Genomic DNA, 21,345 nt, shown 5'->3' with positions numbered 1-21,345 from the left:
TGGTGCTTTAGTTTTCTCATCTAAAATATTTGGTTAATGGTAGTACTTACCTCACAATATTGTCCTCAGGGTCAAATGAATTAACATATATATAAAGCACTTAAAACAGCAGCTGGCACAAAGTAAGTGTTCAATAAATATTAGCTATTATTAGTATCATACACTTTAAAATCTATTTATTAGAAAACAAAAGGCTAAAAATACTATTGATGCAAATAAGCATCGTTCCATATTGAAGGCTAAATCAAACCTATAACAACACATTCATGTGATAACAATGAAGCTCGATTAACAGTAATTTAAAATTTGAAAACAAGAGTAACAGCGACCGAAAATGAAATTAATCTAAGATAAAACCTATGTTTCTCTGATAGCATCCATTCACCCATTTATTCAACAAACATTAACTGGGAGCACATACTCTATACCATGTTCTTAGGCACGGGGAAATAGCAAATAAGACGAAAAGTCCCTGACCTTATGAAGCTTAGGGGGAGACAAAATGAATGAGAAGGCAAATGAAAAATGAAACAAAGTAATTACACAGTGTTAAGTGCTATAATGACAATAAAACAAAGTAATGGGACAGAGAAACAGGAGCAGGAAAAAGCCAGTAGAGTAGTACTACTCTAGTCAGTAGTCTAGTCTGGCTCTAGAACCAGTCTTCTAAATCTATATTCTCAGCTACTACATTGCTTGATGGCTCTTTGAGATGACATTTCACTGGAGGCCAGAATGAGAGGTTAGCAGCCACACTCAGACCAATAACCATGGCAAAGGCCTATAGGCAGCAAGGATGACAAGTACAAAGGCAACAAGGTGGACAAGACCTAACAATACTTGAAGAACAGAAAGAGGCCAGCTAGCTTGGAGTTTCCTGAGCATGAAGGAGAATGGTAGAAGATGAGGTTGAAGAAATAGGTAGACACTAGAATCTTGCTTTATTTCACTATTTGAATTACCCATTCCCTATTCAATAGCGTGAGGCAATGTTAGGTCAATAACTGGACATTTCTGCAGCCTGGGGAAATTCACCATCACCATGGGTTAAACTATGGCAACTATGTTATTAAAAAGATGAGATTTTTAAGTGGAAGATTAATTTTTTTTAAACATTTGACCTAATTCTGTTATTTGAATGTCTTCAGGATTTACACTCCTAGATACATAATCTTCTAGTCCATAAATACACCATCACGACTGTGCAACAGCATCATGGAGAGAATGGTATCTGATTTGCCTTCTTCACTGGGTGAGATCTCCTCCAGTAGTGGGGGGCTTGCAGGAGAGACAGACAGGGAAGAGTGGTCAGTATAGAGACAGGCATGCAAAGTAGTAAAGTAGAGGATGATGAGGAGAGAACAGAGTATAACCTAATCCGATTTTAGAAAGAAGTTTTTCTATTTATGGAGAAAGTTGCAGGAGATACTCAAAGACAGGTTAAACACAAACTGAAAGGCTGTAGGTGTCAGTCTGCAGAAATGTGAACTATCCCGAAGCAGTGATTATTGTATTGAACATGATTTAAACTGGGGCTGAGCAAAACAGAGAGGATGGACAGAGAAGGGAAAGGATAACCAACAACAGAGGTGAGAGGTGATGAAAGTTGAAAGTAGAGTGAAGGCAAAAGAGATGAAACTGAGGGGGCAGATGTGAGGGACACTAAAACATAGAATTTATAGGAGATAGAGAATATTCTGAAGTTCTAAACGGAAATATAAATTAAGAAAACTAGCAAAGTCAAAAGGAAGAGTGAGTTCTAAAGGAGATGAGGAGTTGTGTCCTGGTATTTTGAGCTTAACATCCTGGCGGGGTTCTTTCACAGGCAAGTGAATGCGCCTCCGGGGTGTAGAGGAACGTGTAGGATGGAATTAAGAGCCACAGATTCAGTCAGCAGTCACTGCAAGTAATGATAACTGAACTTAAAATAGTTCATCTGCTTGACAGGAGACTAGGAAAGATGATGTCCTTTTACTCTAGTATGGAGACGGTGGGAAACACAGCCAGCGAAGGAGGCTGAGAATAATAAGGACAAGAAGGTAGTGATTGTCACACGTGTCAAGATTGCCTCATTACCTGCAGTTCAGAGGGCAAGAGGGAAGTTGGCAGGAGAAAAGGTTGTTTCAAAGAGTGATACTGTCAATAAGGAGAACAGAGACTGTAAAAAGACAGCTGAATTTGGTGCTTAGAAAGCCTTTTTTAAAAAATCCTTAAAAACACTAAAAGAGATTGTACCATGTTTCCTGAAAAATCCTCAAAATACCAATTTTCCAGCTCCTTCAGGGCCTTTGAAAGCAAACTGGATGGGGTCTCTGTTTTGTTCACTGTGGTATCCCCAGAACCTAGAATAGTACTTGGACAAGAAAAGGTGCTCAGTCACTTTTGTGGAGTGAACGATGTGATCTCTCTACTTTCCCTCCACGTATCAGCCCCTCCTGTTCTTCATTTCCTTCCATATTGGGCTAGGAGTCCATGATCTCACACATCTTGACCAACTGTTTTATCAACATCCTAAATTAGATGGCCTCAACATCCTTCTATTACATGTTTCCTATTTCTCTCTCTCTCTGTGAGTTTAGGATCTTCTCTATAACCCCTGTGTCCTGACATTTCATGACGTATGGCTTGATGTCTTTTTCATTCACTGTGCTGAGCACTTGATTAGCAATTCCTACCTGGAAAAAACATCTTTTCAGTTCTGAGACTTCTGGGGGTAATGTGGTGGGGGGGGGGAGAAGGGCAGTAGTAATTATTTCTTACCTAATTGTATCCTCTCTCCTCTACATTTTCTCTTTCTAAAACTTTCTGGTCAAATATTGGGCCCTGAATTGACCCTTAAGTCCATCTTTTCTTTCTCACTGTGCTTTATGCTATTTTCCAGGAGATTTCCTTGACTATTTCTTTCAATACTCCCATGGATTTTCCCCCAAGTATCACCTATTTATTTTCCAAGAGCTCTTTCTTTAACTCTAAGTGTTCAAAAAATTTTTGTAGTATTCTGCTTTAGTTTAGTGTCTGCAATATTCTCTTCCCTCTCTGAGAATATTAAATATAGAATTTTTGTCTTGAAATATTCTTCTGTTTCCTACATTGTCTCTCTCTCTCCCCTCTGAGATTGCTTTAGTCTCTGTACTTCTTGTTAGAGGATTTCTTCAAATATCTGGTGATCCTTGTCTGTTCATTAATATATAAGAGTAAGGTACTAAAAGCTGATTAGAAACACTATGTCAGGGGTCAAAATCTTCTTCTGTAAAGGGCCAGAGAGTAAAATATTTTAGGCTTTGAGGGCCATATAGTCTGTTGTAACTACTCAACTCTGCTACTGTAGTGCAAAAGCAGTTATAGATAATACAAAAATGAATGAGCAAGGGTGTTCTAATTAAACTTCATCATGGACACTTAAATTTGAATTTCACATCATTTTCGTGTATCATGAAACATTTTTTCTTATTTTGATTTTTTTTATAAACCACTGTGGTAGGCAGAGTAATGCCCCCTCAAAGATTTCTAACCTCCTAATCCCTGGAACCTATGAATATGTTACCTTACCTGGCAAAGGGGAATTAAGATTTCAAACTGAATTAACATTGATAATCACCTGATCTTAAAATAGGGCAATTATTCGAGTAGACACAATGTAAGCACAAGGGTCTTTAAAAGTGGAAGGCGGAAGCGGAAGAGAAGGTCATGGTTTTGCAAAGTGAAAAGGACTCAACTCACTGTTGCTGGCCTTGAAGATGGAGGAAGGGGGCTATGGAGCCAAGGAACGTGGGCAGCTTCTAGAAAATGGAAAGGGCAAGGAAATGGATTCTCCCCTGAAGCCTCCAAAGGAGAAAACAGTCCTGCCAACACCCTGATATTTAGTTCAATGAGACTTTTAAGCTACGTGAGTATAAGAAGCCTGTGTTGTTTTAGCCACTAAGTTTTTGGCAAATTTGTTACAGCAACCACAGGAAAACAATAGAATCACTTAAAAATGTAAAAACCATTCTTAGCTTGCAGGTCATACAAAAACAGGTGGTGGGCTAGATTTGGCACATGGGCCATAGTTTGCTGACGCCCTGTGTAAACGCTTGCACCAGACTGCCTAGGACTGGATCCCAGTTCTGCCACTTACTAACTGTAATTTTGGGTAGGCGACACAACTTCTTTTTGTCTTGGTTTCCTCACCTGTAAAATAATGATAGTAACTACTTCTATCATAGAATTGTTGTAAGGATTAAATAAAATATTACATGTAAGGTACTTAAAATACTTTAAGTCAATTACCCAGTTTCTAGCTTCCAAAAGTGTATTGACTTCTCTATTCTGCTGTCATCTCCTCTCTAATTCTCTTTGTCTGTATGGATTTATGCTTTAAAAATGCCTTTTCTGTCATTTTAGTGGTGTTTCAGGAGGGAACAGAACTGAATGAATGTGTTTAACTTACCATATTTAACTGGAAGTCTTAAATTCAATTATTTTTCCTGCCCTCAAAAAACAAGGATAACAGGGACTTCCCTGGCAGTCCAGGGGTTAAGACTCCATGCTTCCAATGCAGGGGGCATGGGTTTAATCCCTGGTCAGGGAACTAAGATCCCACGTGTGTGGCCAAAACAAACAAGAAAAGACAAGGATAACAATCATCTACATTTAAAAGAAAAAGTTTTAACCTGATTTTTTCGAAACCAGTATATTCCCATTTTTACAAATGTTGCTTCCAAAAATATGTGACATTTTACAAGAGCATTATAAATAAAACTTTAAAGCTTTCATTAAAATAACTAACAAATTAGAACTTAACTTCAGGGCCTGCAAGTAATTTCACACAGTTTTGATGGTTTATTTGTGTTTTGAATCGATGACATATTTTTTTGAAAAATGAGCTTTGAAAAATACACATGTTAAAAACTCTATAGAATAAAAGTTGTATGCATATGTTTTCTCTTGAATGTTTATTTAAAACATAATTATAATTCATATCTACTGAGGCACACTAACCAATGGATATATAAAGATCTTCTTTATTGACGATGGTTGTATTTCCATACGTTGAATGACTGGCTCTAGCAGGGATCTACATTCTTATCTTCCTAAGTCATACTTTTAGCCTCCAAAGCATCTGTCACACTCAAATTCATGACACTTTCACAGCCATAATTAAATAGCATCCTGAGATCTAACTTCAACATTCTATAAAAACTGTATATCGCCTAGGAGCTAAAAAGAAAAGAGGAAGAAGACCAACAGTTATTAAAACCTGCTATGTGGGCTTCCCTGGTGGCGCAGTGGTTGAGAGTCCGCCTGCCGATGCAGGGGACGCGGGTTTGTGCCCCGGTCCGGGAGGATCCCACATGCCGCGGAGCGGCTGGGCCCGTAAGCCATGGCCGCTGAGCCTGCGCGTCTGGAGCCTGTGCTCCGCAACGGGAGAGGTCACAACAGTGAGAGGCCCACGTACCGCAAAAAAAAAAAAAAAAAACCTGCTATGTGCCAGTCCTGTTCTGGGTGCTTCAAATATATTACCAAATATAATCCTCAAAATAACCAAACAAGGTGGGGATCATGCCCTCATTTCATGAATAAGGAAAACGAGTGTGTAGAGAGCTTAGGAAACTCAGGACTGATGGAATGAAAGCCCCAAGTAATGTACAGTGTAATTGTACGTCTCAGGTGTCATTTACAAAAAATGTATAGAACTATGTAGTAGACTTTTAGCTACCCATATATATTTTCTAAACTCCAAGTATTAGGCCTAATGAAAAGACAGAAATCTATATTTGAATTTTTAACATGACTCTTTATATTTTTTACAGAGACACACCATTTTTTTCCTCAAAGGAAGGTATTAGAACCATTTTATAAATCACTTGATTTTAAAAAATTGTTTAAAAATATCATTTCTTCCTCTATAATGTACTTCTCTCCCCCCAACAGTCAATATTTCACTGCTTTAACTTAAATAACTAATACTGGGTGAAAGCTGAGAATTATTGTTAAGTGTGATCGGTCTTTGCAAAAAGAAGGGAAAAGACACCTTTTGTCATTTGTCTCATTCTCGGTGAGACAGTAGGTTCTCAAAACTACCACCAGGTGAAGTGTTCCTGATCTAGGTAGATAGCTAGATATATGGACAGACATAGAGCTATGGAGAAAAGTACAGAAAGACACATACCAGGTAATTTACAAGCATCATGAGTTAGAGATAGGATAAGAAGAGTAGAGGCAATTAATAAAATAGTAATAATTTTTTTAAAGTGCGTATTTCATGTTTGTAAAATTATGATTCCATTTAAATAAAGAAATTTTGAAAAAGCCAATTAGAACTATATCTATTATTACAAGGCTGTCCATGTTACAGTCTCAAATAAAAAAAGCAAATTGTAAATTCTCCATTATAAAAACAAAACATTTTACTCTGTGTCTGTGCGTATATGTATATATATATGTGTGTGTGTGTGTGTGTGCGTGTGTGTATATATACACACACACACACGCGCGCGCGCGCGCGCACACACACACACACACACACACACACACAAATAAAGGGAAAGATGTAGAAGGCCATAAATCAACCTAATCTTAACTTGGGTTATCTGAAGGTGACTGGAAACATTTAAAGATTTGTGGAACACTGGATGCAAGCTACTACTGGTGATTTTATTTTCTGTATTCTTTCTCCTTCATACCTGTTCTCTTATTCACCAGGGGCTTATCTGCCCAGAAGCTTATCTCCTGGTGTGATTACTAGTTCTTGCCCCAGCTTTCTCTGAACCATACCAACCATTCTCTAGTATGGCTGAGAGAATGTGGGCACTGATTAACCTCTGAGCTAGAGAAATGTCTCTGCAGTGTCTCACAGGCTTGAGGCTTTCCTGGTAAGGGGTTGTAGCGTGTGCTCATGTTCCAAATCTGGGCTGGGGTTGCAGGCCAAAGGAGCAGCAGGAGGCAGTCAGGTGGAGAGTGGGTCAAGTTGCTGGTGGTACCCTATTGCCAAGTCAAACTTCAAATATTATTCCCTTCCATCACCTGGATCTAGGGAAAGCAAAACTCCATGAAGACGATGGGTCCTCATTTTCCTGCCAAAATCTTAGTCGACAAAGAGTGACTGCAGTACAAGGAAGTACAGCATGTTCTTTTAGTAAAGAGTCTAGCATACTGTAGACTCCTGATAGATATAAAGAGCACTAATGCTGCTTTGAGCAAAATATGTCCAAAGAATTCAGTAGGTGTTTTTATTTGAACAGATGTAGTCATTGGGTATTCATAAGACTATACAAGCTGGAATATTTTAAAAGCCAGAAATTATATGTGAGAGAGATATGAAAACAGTTTTCGAAAATCTATCTATGTTAACACAGATTATGTTTCTACATCATTAAGGATACATGAAAAATAACATCAGTATCTCCCTCTCTCCCTCTCTCTCTCTCATATCTCTATCTCATTATGCTTTCATATAACAAGGATAGTACTTTATGCTACTATTTTTTAATGACTTCTTAGAAATAAACTGACAATTCAATAAACAAGTAAAATATATAGTATAGTATATCAGAAGATGATCAGCCCTATGGAAGAAAATAAGAGGGACAGAGAGTGCCACTGGTGGGATGAAGGTTGCAATTGTACATAGATAGTGTGGAGTCACGGAAGGTCTTGCTGAGAAGCGAAAATCAGAGCAAAGTACTAAAAGTGGTGAGGGGGAAAAGCCATGTGAACACCTAAGAGAAGAATGTTGGAGGCTGAAGGGTTATGCATATGCAAAGGCCCTGAGTCAGGGGGCATGCTGTTACCTCTCCAACGTCATCTGCCCATATTCTGCACCTCCCTCACTTTACTCCAACCAAGCAGTGGCCTCCTCGCTGTTGTTCACATAAGTGCTGCTGAATGGGGAATGAGGGAGCAGGAAGGCAGCGCAGACCTGTAGAAGCTCCTCTGAACTGGGCTTCCTCTCAAATTTAAGGACAGCCCAGCATCATATGACTGAGAGGGATGCTGGGCAAACAAACACTCCTCTTGAGCAGCAATGTCCAACAGAACCTTCTGCAATGATGAGAATGTTCTCTATCTGTGCTGTCCAATAAGTAGCTAGTATGACCGAGGAACTGAAATTTTAATTATATTTTATTTTATTTTTTTAAACATCTTTATTGGAGTATAATTGCTTTACAATGGTGTGTTAGTTTCTGCTTTATAACAAAGTGAATCAGTTATACATATACATATGTTCCCATATCTCTTCCCTCCTGCGTCTGTCTCCCTCCCTCCCACCCGTCCTAACCCACCCCTCTAGGTGGTCACAAACCACCTAGCTGATCTCCCTGTGCTATGCGGCTACTTCCCACTAGCTAGCTATTTTATGTTTGGTAGTGTATATATGTCCATGCCACTCTCTCACTTTGTCACAGCTTACCCTTCCCCCTCCCCATATCCTCAAGTCCACGCTCTAGTAGTCTTTAGTCTTTATTTTAGTCTTTATAGTAGTCTTTATTTTAGTCTTTATAGTAGTCCATGTCTTTATTCCTATCTTGCCCCTAGATTCTCCATGACCTTCTTTTTTTTTTTTTTCTTAGATTCCATATATATGTGTTGGCATACGGTATTTGTTTTTCTCTTTCTGACTTACTTCACTCTGTATGACAGACTCTAGGTCCGTCCACCTCACTACAAATAACTCAATTTCGTTTCTTTTTATATTTTATTTTAATTATTTTAAATTGAAATAGTCAGATGTGGCTAGGGGCTACTATACTAGCCAGCATAATTCTAGAATAAAGGTAGGTCTTGAGAACACAGGAATTTATCACTGATAGACACTTTACTTCTAAGAAAAGAAATACATTTCATTTAATTTGCTGAAGTTCAATTGGTCTAATGAAAATTCTATGATTAAACATGGCAATTGTGATAGCTTTACTTAATTGTCACAAAATATGTATTATCCATTATCTGCCATGTAATTCTTTGGCTACTGTGTGGAAAAAAAACATTGTTATTAGGGTTTCTTATCTCAGCTTTAGTGTTTCCCTGCAGATGACTTACTATTGCTAAAGTAATAGTTAAAAACATTTTTTAAGCTGTTTTTTTAATCAAACTGTGTTTCCTGCTAGCAAGTTTTTTCCTCTCAATTTGATTTGCCTTCAGGTGACACACACACACATGCAGGTTTAAAACTATGAATGAAATACGATGAATAGGATGTGGTATAATTAGCTTTACATTCATGTATTATTAAATAAACAGAATCAAAGTCTGTGATTAGAAGAATGGCTTAAAAGATTTGGGGTGGGGAACTGGCATTCAAATAGCTTTGGTTTCTACAAAATGGGAAATAGGAGATATACTAATTATTTCAAGAGATGTGCAAGACCCATCTCTAAAAACTATACTGAACTTTATGAAAATATATGGTTTCTAAGAAAACGCATATATATACATATATATATATATATATATATATATATATATATATACACCAAACACATCACTATTAAAGCTAGATAAGAAAACTTTATGTTTTAGAATTTCTATGTTTAAATCAACAGCACCCAGAGACGATGAAAGCTAGGAACTAAAAAATTTATTGCTTTGTTAAAACTCAGTTTACAATTCAAAGGATTTTTTAAATCTCTGAGCTGTTATGAAGCATTATGGGGTTTATAGTGGAGATGAAAACAGAAATAAAAAGATCCGACAAACAGAAAATGCCAAAGATATTTCCAGCAATCTCAACATGGACTCCTTTTTCCTATCACTATTTTTTACCTTATTCCAAGAAAACTGACTTTAACTCATCTGCCTGAAAAGACAACTAGGTTTCCTGGGGCCCCTTTCAAAATGTAAGTGTTTGATAGGCAATTTTATTTGAAAGAAAATTATTTTTATAATTGTTAAAAAGAACAAGAATGTAAACTCTATGAAGGCAGAAATTTTGGATAATCTACAGTATTTGCAGTGCCCAGAATAGTGCCTGCATATAGTGTGTACTTAATATTTATTAAATTAAAAATTTGATCATCACCTTTTATTAAAATAACTGGGGCTTCCCTGGTGGCTCAGTGGTTAAGAATCTGCCTGCCAAGGCAGGGGACACAGGTTCGAGCCCTGGTCCAGGAAGATCCCACATGCTGTGGAGCAACTAAGCCCGTGCACCACAACTACTGAGCCTGTGCTCTAGAGCCTGTGAGCCACAACTGCTCAGCCCGTGTGCCACAACTACTGAAGCCTGCGCACCTAGAGCGCGCGCTCCACAACATGAGAAGCCACCGCAACGAAGAGTAGCCCCCGCTCGCCGCAACTAGAGAAAGCCTGTGAGCAGCAACAAAGACCCAATGCAGTCAAAAATAAGTAAATAAAATAAATTTTTTTTAATTATAAAAAAAATAAGATAACCAATTTGTATTATAACATTAGTGTAGATTTTCATTTTAACTTTGGTAATCTAGAATCATTCCACTTAAAAATTCTTGTTTTACCATCTATGCATACAACAAAACCCTTTTCAAAGCTTATGGTAATTCACAAAATTAGCCAAAGGCTATTCATTATCTTATTCATTATTTCTGTGGTTAAAGAATTCTATGATCCCTTCCAATTCCAAAGTTTATTTATTCTAATAACCAAAAACTGAAAAGAAAAAAAATCTGAAACCTATTCAAATGGAATGTCACAGAATGTCAAAACAAAATATTATTTAAATTACTAAAGAAATAATTGCGTAACAACTGATGGATTGTCCTTGCTATTTCATGGTTTTCTCAAATCTTTTAAAGGGTATTTTCTAGTGCTCTGCCTAGTCTTGTTTTATATTACTGTCAAATCCTTCACTTTCAAAATCAAGTATACTGAGATGTCGTATAATAAACTGCACTATGCTTTTTAAATTTTATACCAAAAGATTTAGCTTATTTTAAAAACAAAATCTAATACACATTGGAAAATACTGAGCTGGAATGTTTGCTAAAATGCTGTTTACTGCAAAAGTCCCAATGTTTTATCAACTAACACTGAAGTTTAAATTAGAGCTAAACTCAGGAAATTGACCTTCATAATATTTTAACATGATGTTTGGCTTTGTAAGGTGGTTTTCTTCTAAGAAAAGAGGACTTAAATGTCCTTAACTTACAGTCAAATTTCGGTCCCAGATCTGTATGCTTCCATTCTGGCAGGCAGCTGCTATGAGGTTTCCATCTCTACTATATGTACAAGTGGTGGGAATTACTTTTTTACCCTGCATTGTCCGTGGTTTAAACACACTTTTTTGCTTCTTTGGATTTTCAACTTCCCATGTCCTCACAGTCCTAAAAAAGAATACGGAGATCTTCATTTATAAAAAAGAAAGGATTTTAAAATACAAAAGAGTTCACAAAGACTGCTTCACCTTTTAAGCATATAAATCTAATTAATGTTTTTAAATTTTTATTTAATATTTAAATATTTTAAATAAAATGTGCATTGTAAAACATTCTACGCTTATAAATGAGATTACCCACTAAAATAAAGTGAACCATCCAAATTGTGTTGTCATGAAATCAAATAGCAAGTGGCAAATTCCACTTTAAATCTGTCAGAGTTCTTAGTTCTGACCCTCTAAAGCAGCAGCTTCCAAACAATTCTGACTATACACTCTGATCAGTAAAACTGTTGAACATAATACACCCCCTACATACACACATTAATTTCTAAATTACATGTGTTAATGTACTGCTATATAACACACACCAGAAAACAAACTGAAAAAAACTGGTCACTAAGAAAGAATGATGTCCTGCTCTAGGGCCCAGGCAAATATCTCATGTCTCTGGGGGAGGCTGACTGCCTCAAGTTTCCACCAAGTAACCACTAATAGCAGTCTAGAGCTGGAGCAGAGACAGAACGAACACCTTCCGGCTCACAGCCCCAGGCAAAGGAGTACTGCCACTGAGGGAGGCTAGAATAAAATCTATATGAGAAAAAAAAATACAGAAAAACCAAAGACTAGCAACTTCTTTGCAGAAACTATCCAGGCTAAACCACTACAGACCAACATCTCTAAAGTTCTGAAAGAAAAAAAAAGTCAATCCAATATTCTAAAGCCAGAGAAAACATATTTAAAAAGAAGGTGAAAGAGAGGCTTTTTCTGATAAATAAAAGCTGAGATAATTCATTTCCATCAGATACGGACTACAAGAAATGTTAAAAGAAATTCTTCACAAAGAACAAATATGACACAAATGGAAATATGAATCTACACTAAGAAATGAAGAGTGCCACATATGGTAAAAATGAGGGTAATGTAAAAGACATTAAAGGTAAAACATTTAAAATGTTTAAATCTCCTTAAAAGATAAATGGCTATACAGCAAAAATAATAACATATTGTGAGGTTTGTAACATATGTTCAAGTAAAAGGTGTGACAGAAATAGCACAAAGGTTGGGAGGGAGGAATGAAAGTATACAGTTTATACTATATTTGAAATGGTAAAATATTATTTGAATAGAGACTTTGCTACATTAAAGATGTATATTACTAACTCTCAAGCAATCGCTAAGACAATTTTTATAATGAAAATATAATAATGGAGAAAAATGGAAACCAAAAATTAATCCGATCAAAAATAGGAAAAGGAGGCAGCTTCAAGATGGCAGAAGAGTAAGACGTGGAGATCACCTTCCTCTCCACAGATACAAAAGAAATACATCTACATGTGGAACAACTCCTACAGAACACCTTACTGAATGCTGGCAGAAGACCTAAGACCTCCCAAAGGCAAGAAACTCCCCCACGTACCTGGGTAGGGCAAAAGAAACAAAAATAAACAGAGACAAAAGGATAGGGACAGGACCTGCATCAGTGGGAGGGAGTCGTGAAGGAGGAAAGGTTTCCACACACTAGGAAGCCCCTTCGTGGGCAGAGACTGCGGGTGGCAGAGTGGGAAAGCTTCGGAGTCGCGGAGGAGAGCACAGCAACACGGGTGTGGAGGGCAAAACGGAGAGATTCCCGCACAGAGGATCAGGGCCAACCAGCACTCACCAGCCCGAGAGGCTTGTCTGCTCTCCCGCCGGGGCAGGCGGGGCTGGGAGCTGAGGCTCGGGCTTCGGAGGTTGGATACCACAGAGAAGACTGGGGTTGGGGGCGTAAACAGAGCCTGACGGGGGCTAGTGCGCCACTGCTAGCTGGAAGGGAGTCCGGGAAAAGGTCTGGAGCTGCCGAAGAGGCAAGAGACTTTTTCTTACCTATTTGTTTCCTGGTGCGCTAGGAGAGGGGTTTAAGAGCGCTGCTTAAAGGAGCTCCACAGACGGGCGCGAGCGGCGGCTATCGGCGCAGACCCCAGAGACGGGCATGGGACACTAAGGGTGCTGCTGCGGCCACCAAGAAGCCTGTGTGCAAGCACAGGTCACTATCCCCACCTCCCCTCCCGGGAGCCTGTGCAGCCCGCCACTGCCAGAGTCCCGTGATCCAGGGACAACTTCCCCGGGAGAATGCACGGTGCACCTGAGGCTGTTGCAAAGTCCAGCTGGCCTCTGCCTCCACAGGCTCGCGCTGCAACCGTACCCATCCCTGCCTCCGGCCTGAGTGAGCCAGAGCCCCCGAATCAGCCTGTCCTGTCGGGGCTGGGAACAGATGCTCTCAGGAGACCTACATGCAGAGGCAGGGCCAAATCCAAAGCTGAACCCCAGGACCTGTGCGAACAAAGAAGAGAAAGGGAAATCTCTCCCAGCAGCCTCAGGAGCAGTGGATGACATCTCCACAGTCAACTTCATGTACCCTGCATCTGTGGAATACCTGAATAGTCAAGGAATCATGCCAAATTGAGGAGGTGGACTTTGGGAGCAAAGATATATTATTTTTTCCCCTTTTTCTCTTTCTGAGTGTGTAAGCTTCTGTGTGTGATTTTGTCTGTATAGCTTTGCTTTCACCATTTGTCCTACGGTTCTGTCCGTCCATTTTTTTTTACTTAAAAAATTTTTTTCTTAATAATTATTTTTTATTTTAATAACTTTATTTTATTTTATACTCTTTCTTTCTTTCTTTCTATTTTTTCTCCCTTTTATTCTGAGCCGTGTAGATGAAAGGCTCTTGGAGCTCCAGCCAGGAGTCAGTGCTGTGCCTCTGAGGTGGCAGAGCCAACTACAGGACACTGGTCCACGAGAGACCTCCCAGCTCCACGTAATATCAAATGGTGAAAATCTCCCAGAGATCTCCATCTCAACGCCAATACCCAGCTTCAATCACCAACCAGCAAGCTACAGTGCTGGACACCCTATGCCAAACAACTAGCAACCAGGAACACAGCCCCATCCATTAGCAGAGAGACTGCCGAAAATCATAATAAGTCCACGGACACCGCAAAACACACCACCAGACATGGACCTGCCCACCAGAAAGACAAGATCCAGCCTCATCCACCACAAAACAGGCACTAGTCCCCTCCACCAGGAAGCCTACACAACCCACTGAACCAACCTTAGCCACTGAGGACAGACACCAAAAACAACAGGAACTACGAACCTGTAGCCTGCGAAAACGAGACCCCAAACACAGTAAGTAAAGCAAAATGAGAAGACAGAACAACACACAGCAGATGAAGGAGCAAGGTAAACACCCACCACACCTAATAAATGAAGAGGAAATAGGCAGTCTACCTGAAAAAGAATTCAGAAAAATGATAGTAAAGATGATCCAAAATCTTGGAAATAGAATAGACAAAATACAAGAAACATTTAACAAGGACGAAGAAAAACTAAAGAGCAAACAAACAATGATGAACAACATAATAAATGAAATTAAAAATTCTCTAGAAGGGAACAATAGCAGAATAACTGAGGCAGAAGAACGGATAAGTGACCTGGAAGATAAAATAGTGGAAATAACTACTGCAGAGCAAAATAAAGAAAAAAGACTGAAAAGAATTGAGGACAGTCTCAGAGACCGCTGGGACAACATTAAATGCACCAACATTCAAATTATAGGGGTCCCAGAAGAAGAAGAGAAAAAGAAAGGGACTGAGAAAATGTTTGAAGAGATTATAGTTGAAAACTTTCCTAATATGGGAAAGGAAATAGGTAATCAAGTCCAGGAAGCACAGAGAGTCCCATACAGGATAATCCAAAGAGAAACATGCCAAAACACATATTGATCAAACTATCAAAAATTAAATACAAAGAAAACATATTAAAAGCAGCAAGGGAAAAACAACAAATAACACACAAGGGAATCCCCATAGGTCAACAGCTGATCTTTCACCAAAAACTCTGCAACCCAGAAGGGAGTGGCAGGACGTATTTAAAGTCATGAAGGAGAAAAACCTACAACCAAGATTATTCTACACAGCAAACAACTCATTCAGATTTGATGGAGAAATTAAAACCTTTACAGACAAGCAAAAGCTGAGAGAGTTCAGCACCACCAAACCAGCTTTACAACAATGGTACAGGGACTTCTATAGGCAGGAAACACAAGAGAAGGAAAACACCTACAAAAACAAACCCAAAATAATTAAGAATATGGGAATAGGGGCTTCCCTGGTGGCGCAGTGGTTGAGAGTCCGGCTGCCGATGCAGGGGACATGGGTTCGTGCCCCAGTCTGGGAAGCTCCCACACACCGCAGAGTGGCTGGACCCGTGAGCCATGGCCACTGAGTGCCTGCGGGTCCGGAGCCTGTGCTCCGCAACGGGAGAGGCCACAACAGTGAGAGGCCCATGTACCGCAAAAAAAAAAAGAATATGGGAATAGGAACATACATATTGATAATTACCTTAAATGTAAATGGATTAAATGCTCCAACCAAAAGACACAGACTCGCTGAAAGGATACAAAAACAACACCTGTATATATGCTGTATACAGGAGACGCAGTTTAGACCTAGGGACACATACAGACTGAAAGTGAGGGGATGGAAAAAGATATTCCATGCAAATGGAAATCAAAATCAAAGAAAGCTGGAGTAGCATCTCACATCAGACAAAATAGACTTTAAAATAAAGACTATTATAAGAGACAAAGAAGGACACTACATAATGATCAAGGGATCAATCCAAGAAGAAGATATAACAATTGTAAATATTTATGCACCCAACATAGGAGCACCTCAATACATAAGGCAAATACTTACAGCCATAAAGGAGGAAATCGACAGTAACACAATCATAGTAAAGGACTTTAACAACCCACTTTCACCAATGGACAGATCATCCAAAATGAAAATAAATAAGGAAACACAAGCTTTAAATAATCCATTAAACAAGATGGACTTAACTGATATTTATAGGACATTCAATCCACAAACAACAAAACACACATTCTTCTCAAGTGCTCATGAAACATTCTCCAAGATAGATCATATCGGGGGTCACAAATCAAGCCTTGGTAAATTTAAGAAAATTGAAATCGTCTCAAGTATCTTTTCCTAGCACAATGCTATGAGACTAGGTATTAATTACAGGAAAAGATGTGTAAAAAATACAAGCACATGGAGGCTAAACAATACACTACTTAATAACCAAATGATCACTGAGGAAATCACAGAGGAAATCAAAAAATACCTAGAAACAAATGACAATGGAGACACGATGACCCAAAACCTATGGGATGCAGCAAAAGCAGTTCTAAGAGGGAAGTTTATAGCAATACAATACTACCTTAAGAAACAGGCAACATCTCAAATAAACAACCTAACCTTGCACCTAAAGCAATTAGAGAAGGAAGAACAAAAAAACCCCAAAGTTAGCAGAAGGAAAGAAATCATGAAGGTCAGAAATAAATGAAGGAAACGATAGCAAAGATCAATAAAACTAAAAGCTGGTTCTTTGAGAAGATAAAAAAAATTGATAAACCATTTGGAACATATGTATATGTATAACTGATTCACTTTGTTATAAAGCCGAAACTAACACACCATCGTAAAGCAATTATACCCCAATAAAGATGTTAAAAAAAAAAAGAAAAAAGGGAGAATATTAAATCCAAAGCTAGCAGAAGGAGGGAAATGAGAATACAAATGAATAAAGCAGAAAACAGAAAACCAGCAGAGAAACCAAAAGCTGGCTATTTGAGAAGATCAATAAAATTAATGAATTTCTAGCTGGAATGATTAAAAAACAGAAATTGGAGACAACATCAAACACCAGTATCTTGAATGAAAGAGAAATATCACTATAGAGTTTAATGACATTGAAAGCATAATAAGGAAATTTTATTAATGAATTTATATAAATAAATCTGATAATTTAGATCAAGTGGACAAATTTCCTTAAAATACAAACTACCAAAGCTCACTAAATAAAAAATAAATAAGTAGAATATTCCTATATGATTTTAAACTACGTACATAGTTTAAAATTCTCCCCCTAAGGATGACTTCACTGTTGAATTCTACCAAACATTTAAGAAAGAAATAATACCTTAAGAAAGAAACGGCTGCCTACTGAATGGGAAAAGATATTTGCAAAGATATATCTCATAAGGGGTTAATATCCAAAATATAGAAAGAACTCATACAACTCAACATCAAAAATCAAACAACCTGACAGGAGGAGATATGGGGATATATGTATATGTATAACTTTGTTATAAAGCAGAAACTAACATACCATTGTAAAGCAATTATACTCCAATAAAGATGTTAAAAAAACAAATGGGCAGAGGCAGGACAAAGTTCCCCCAGACAAAGAGCAGCCCTCCCCACAACAGTGCTCTTGAGTAGCCCCATGTGGCCCCAGTAGAAAGCCTCTGATAACTTTGACAGATGAAGTTACAACAACAGCAGAGCCCAACGGGAAGAAGAAAGACTCCTCTTCTTTCCCAGCAAGGACTCCTCTTCTTTCCCGGCAAGGACTCAGCCAATGAAAAGACATGGACTCTGTTTACTACAGCCCTTCCAACTTCCTTTTGCCCTCTATAAAAGAGTTCTCCTTCCCGTGCCTCTGGGGACTTGCACATGGCTCCATGGTGGCAGATCTTGAACTGCAATTCTCTGCTGATCCCAAATAAACCCATTTTGCTGGAGAAATATCTGACAGTCTGTTTGTTTCGGCTCAACAAGAGGAAGGGAGTTAACAAGATCTGGGGACTCTGGAAGACTCAGAAAGGCAAATTATCCACTTGACACATTTGAATGGACACTAGTTGACACCTCTCAGGCTGACCAGATGCAGGACTATAAAGACCCCCCAGAAACAAGAATAAACTACAGGAGATTTAAAAAAAAATAAAATGGGCAGAGGATATGAATAGACATTTTTCCAAAGAAGTTTTATACAGATGGCCAATAAACACATGAAAAGATGCTCAAATCACTAATCATTAGGCAAATGCAAAATAAAGCCACACCTGTCAGAATGGCTATTATCAAAAAGACAACACACAAAAAAAAAAAAAAAAAAAAAAAAAAAAAAAAAAAGACAACAAATAACAAGTTTTGTCAAGGATGTGGAGAAAAAGGAACCCTGTGCACTGTTGGTGGGAATATAAATTGGTGCAGCCACTATGGAAAACAGTATGAAGATTCTTCAAAAAACTGAAAACAGAACTACCACATAATCCAGCAATTCCACTCCTTGGTATTTATCCAAAGAAAAAGAAAACACTAATTTGAAAAGATATATGCACCCCTATGTGCACTGCAGCATGGATATTGATATGGAAGCAACCCAAGTGCCCATCAACAGATGAATGGATAAAGAAGATGTGGTGTGTACACACACACACACACACACATATACATACATACATACAATGGAACATTACTCAGCCATAAAAAAGAATGAAATCTTGCCATTTGCAACAACATGAATGGACCTGGGGGTATTATGCTAAGTGAAATAAGTTAGACAGAGAAAGACAAATACTGTATGATTTCACTTACATGTCAAACTTAAAAAACAAAACAAGTGAACAAACATAACAAAACAGAAACAGAGTCATAGATACAGAGAACAAACAGGTGGTTGCCAGAGGGCAGGAAGTGGGGGTAGGAGAGAAATACATGAGGGAGAATAAGAGATATAAACTTCCTAAATTAGAAAGAGAAAGAAAAAACCCAGAAAAAAACCCAGAAAAAAAGAAAAAATGCTATCACTTATACGTGGAATCTAAAATATGACACAAATGAACTTACCTACAAAACAGAAACAGACTCACAGACACAGAGAACAGACTTGTGGTTGCAAAGGGCTCAGGGGTGTGGGGGAGGGATGGATTGGGGGTTTGGGATTAGGAGATGCAAACTATTATATAGAGAATGGATAAACAGCAAGGTCCTACTGTAGAGCACAGGGAACTGTATTCAATATCCTGTGATAAACAATCATGGGAAAATATGAAAAAGAATATATATGTATATGTACAGCACAATCATTTTGATGTACAGCAGAAATTAACACGTAAATCAACTATACTTCAATAAAATAAATTAAAAAAAAATTTTTAAGGATACAAACTTCCAATTGCAAAATAAGTGAGTCATAAGTATGAAATGTACAGTCTGGGAATACAGTCAATAATTACACAATATCTTTGTATGGTGACAGATGGTAACGAGACTTACCCTGGTGATCATTTTGAAATGTATAGAAATATTAAATCACTATGTTGTGTAACAGGAACTAACATAGTGTTGTAGCAAATTATACTTCAAAAATAAAAAAACAAACTCATAGAACTAGATCAGATTTGTGGTTACCAGAGGCGGCTGGTGTGTGTGTTGGGGGGAGGGCGCGAGGGGCAGTGTGTGGAGAAATTGGATGAAGGCAGCCAAAAGGTACAAGCGTCCAGTTGTGAGATAAATAAGGACTAGGGATGCAATGTACAACATGATAAATATAATTCACATTGCTGTATGTTATGTATGAAAGTTGGTAAGAGAGTAAATCCTAAGACTTCTCATCACAAGGAAACAAGTGTTCTTGATTTCTTAAATTTTGTATCTGTATGAGATGATGGATGTTCACTAAACTTACTGTAGTAATCATTTCATGATGCATGTAAGTCAAATCATTATGCTGTACTCCTTAGACTTACTTATACAGTGTTCCATGTCAATATCCCAAAACAGGAAGAAAAAATAAAAGTAAAAACATCTGGGGAACTTCCCTGGTGGCGCAGTGGTTAAAAATCCACCTGCCAATGCAGAGGACACAGGTTCGATCCCTGGTCCAGGAAGATCCCACATGCCAGAGAGCAACTAAGCACGTGCGCCACAACTACTGAGCCTGTGCTCTAGAGCCCGCGAGCCACAACTACTGAGCCCGTGTGCTGCAACTACTGAAGCCTGCGTGCCTACAGCCCGTGCTCCGCAACAAGAGAAGTCACCGCAACAAGAAGCCCACACACTGCAAGGAAGAGTCGCCCCCACTCGCTGCAATAGAGAAAACCCACATGCAGCAACAAAAACCAACTCTGTATAAACCCTTCCAGAAAACAGAAGAGGGAACCCTCCTCAATTCATTCTATATGACCAGCATTACCCTGATGCCAAAACCAAAGTCACTACAAGAAAACAAAACTATGGATCCATATCCCCAATGAACACAGACACAAAATTCCTTAACAAAATATCAGTGTATAAAACTAGCAGTGTACAAAAATGATATTATGGGGCTTCCCTGGTGGCACAGTGGTTGAGAGTCCGCCTGCCGATGCAGGGGACACAGGTTCGTGCTCCGGTACGGGAAGATCCCACATGCCGCGCAGCGGCTAGGCCAATGAGCCATGGCCGCTGAGCCTGCACGTCCGGAGCCTGTGCTCCACAGCGGGAGAAGCCACAACAGTGAGAGGCCTGCGTACCGCAAAAAATAAATAAATAAATAAAAATGATACTATGACATGATTAAGTGTTATTTAAACCAGGAATACAAAGGAGGATTGAAAGGACTGAAAATTAAACAATATAATACACCATATCAACAGACTAAAAAAGATATCTGATCATCTCAATTGATGCAAAATGAGCATTTGAAAAAAAATTCAACACCCACTCGTGATTAAAAAAACAAAACAAAACAAACTCTCAGCATTCTAGGACTAGGATTGAACTTCCTCAACCTGACAGAGGACAGCTATGAAAAATTTACAGGTAATATACTTAATGGGGAAAGGCTGAACGCTTTCCTCTTACTCTTGAGAACAAGGCAATAATCTCAAACCCTCACCCTCTCTTTATACTAGAGCTGCCCACCAGTGCAATAAGGCAAATAAAAAATATTAAAGGATTACAGACTGGAAACAAGAAATAAAACTGTCAATATTAAGAGATCACATGATCATCTATATAGATAATCCCAAGAATCTGCAAAAATGTTAGTAGAACCAATAAGTGAGTTTAGCGTGTCACAGGATACAAGGTAAATAATCATAAATCAATTCTATTTCTATTGACTAGCAACAA

At 38.5% G+C, this 21,345-nt stretch overlaps 1 protein-coding gene across 1 annotated transcript in view; it reads right to left on the bottom strand.

The window, feature by feature from the left end:
- WDR70 (WD repeat domain 70) overlaps positions 1 to 21,345 on the bottom strand; it is a 297,198-nt gene that overhangs the window by 95,116 nt on the left and 180,737 nt on the right. The window contains exon 10 of the mRNA XM_024754657.1: positions 11,105 to 11,279. Within this exon, the coding sequence (XP_024610425.1) occupies positions 11,105 to 11,279 (175 nt within the window). The remainder of the gene's footprint in view (positions 1 to 11,104; positions 11,280 to 21,345) is intronic.

The sequence above is a fragment of the Neophocaena asiaeorientalis genome, unplaced genomic scaffold, assembly GCF_003031525.2.
Source record: "Neophocaena asiaeorientalis asiaeorientalis breed wild unplaced genomic scaffold, Neophocaena_asiaeorientalis_V1.1 scaffold229, whole genome shotgun sequence".
NCBI lineage: Eukaryota > Metazoa > Chordata > Mammalia > Artiodactyla > Phocoenidae > Neophocaena > Neophocaena asiaeorientalis.
The sequence above is the reverse complement of the archived record's forward strand: the minus strand, read 5'-3'. Positions and strand labels throughout refer to the sequence as shown.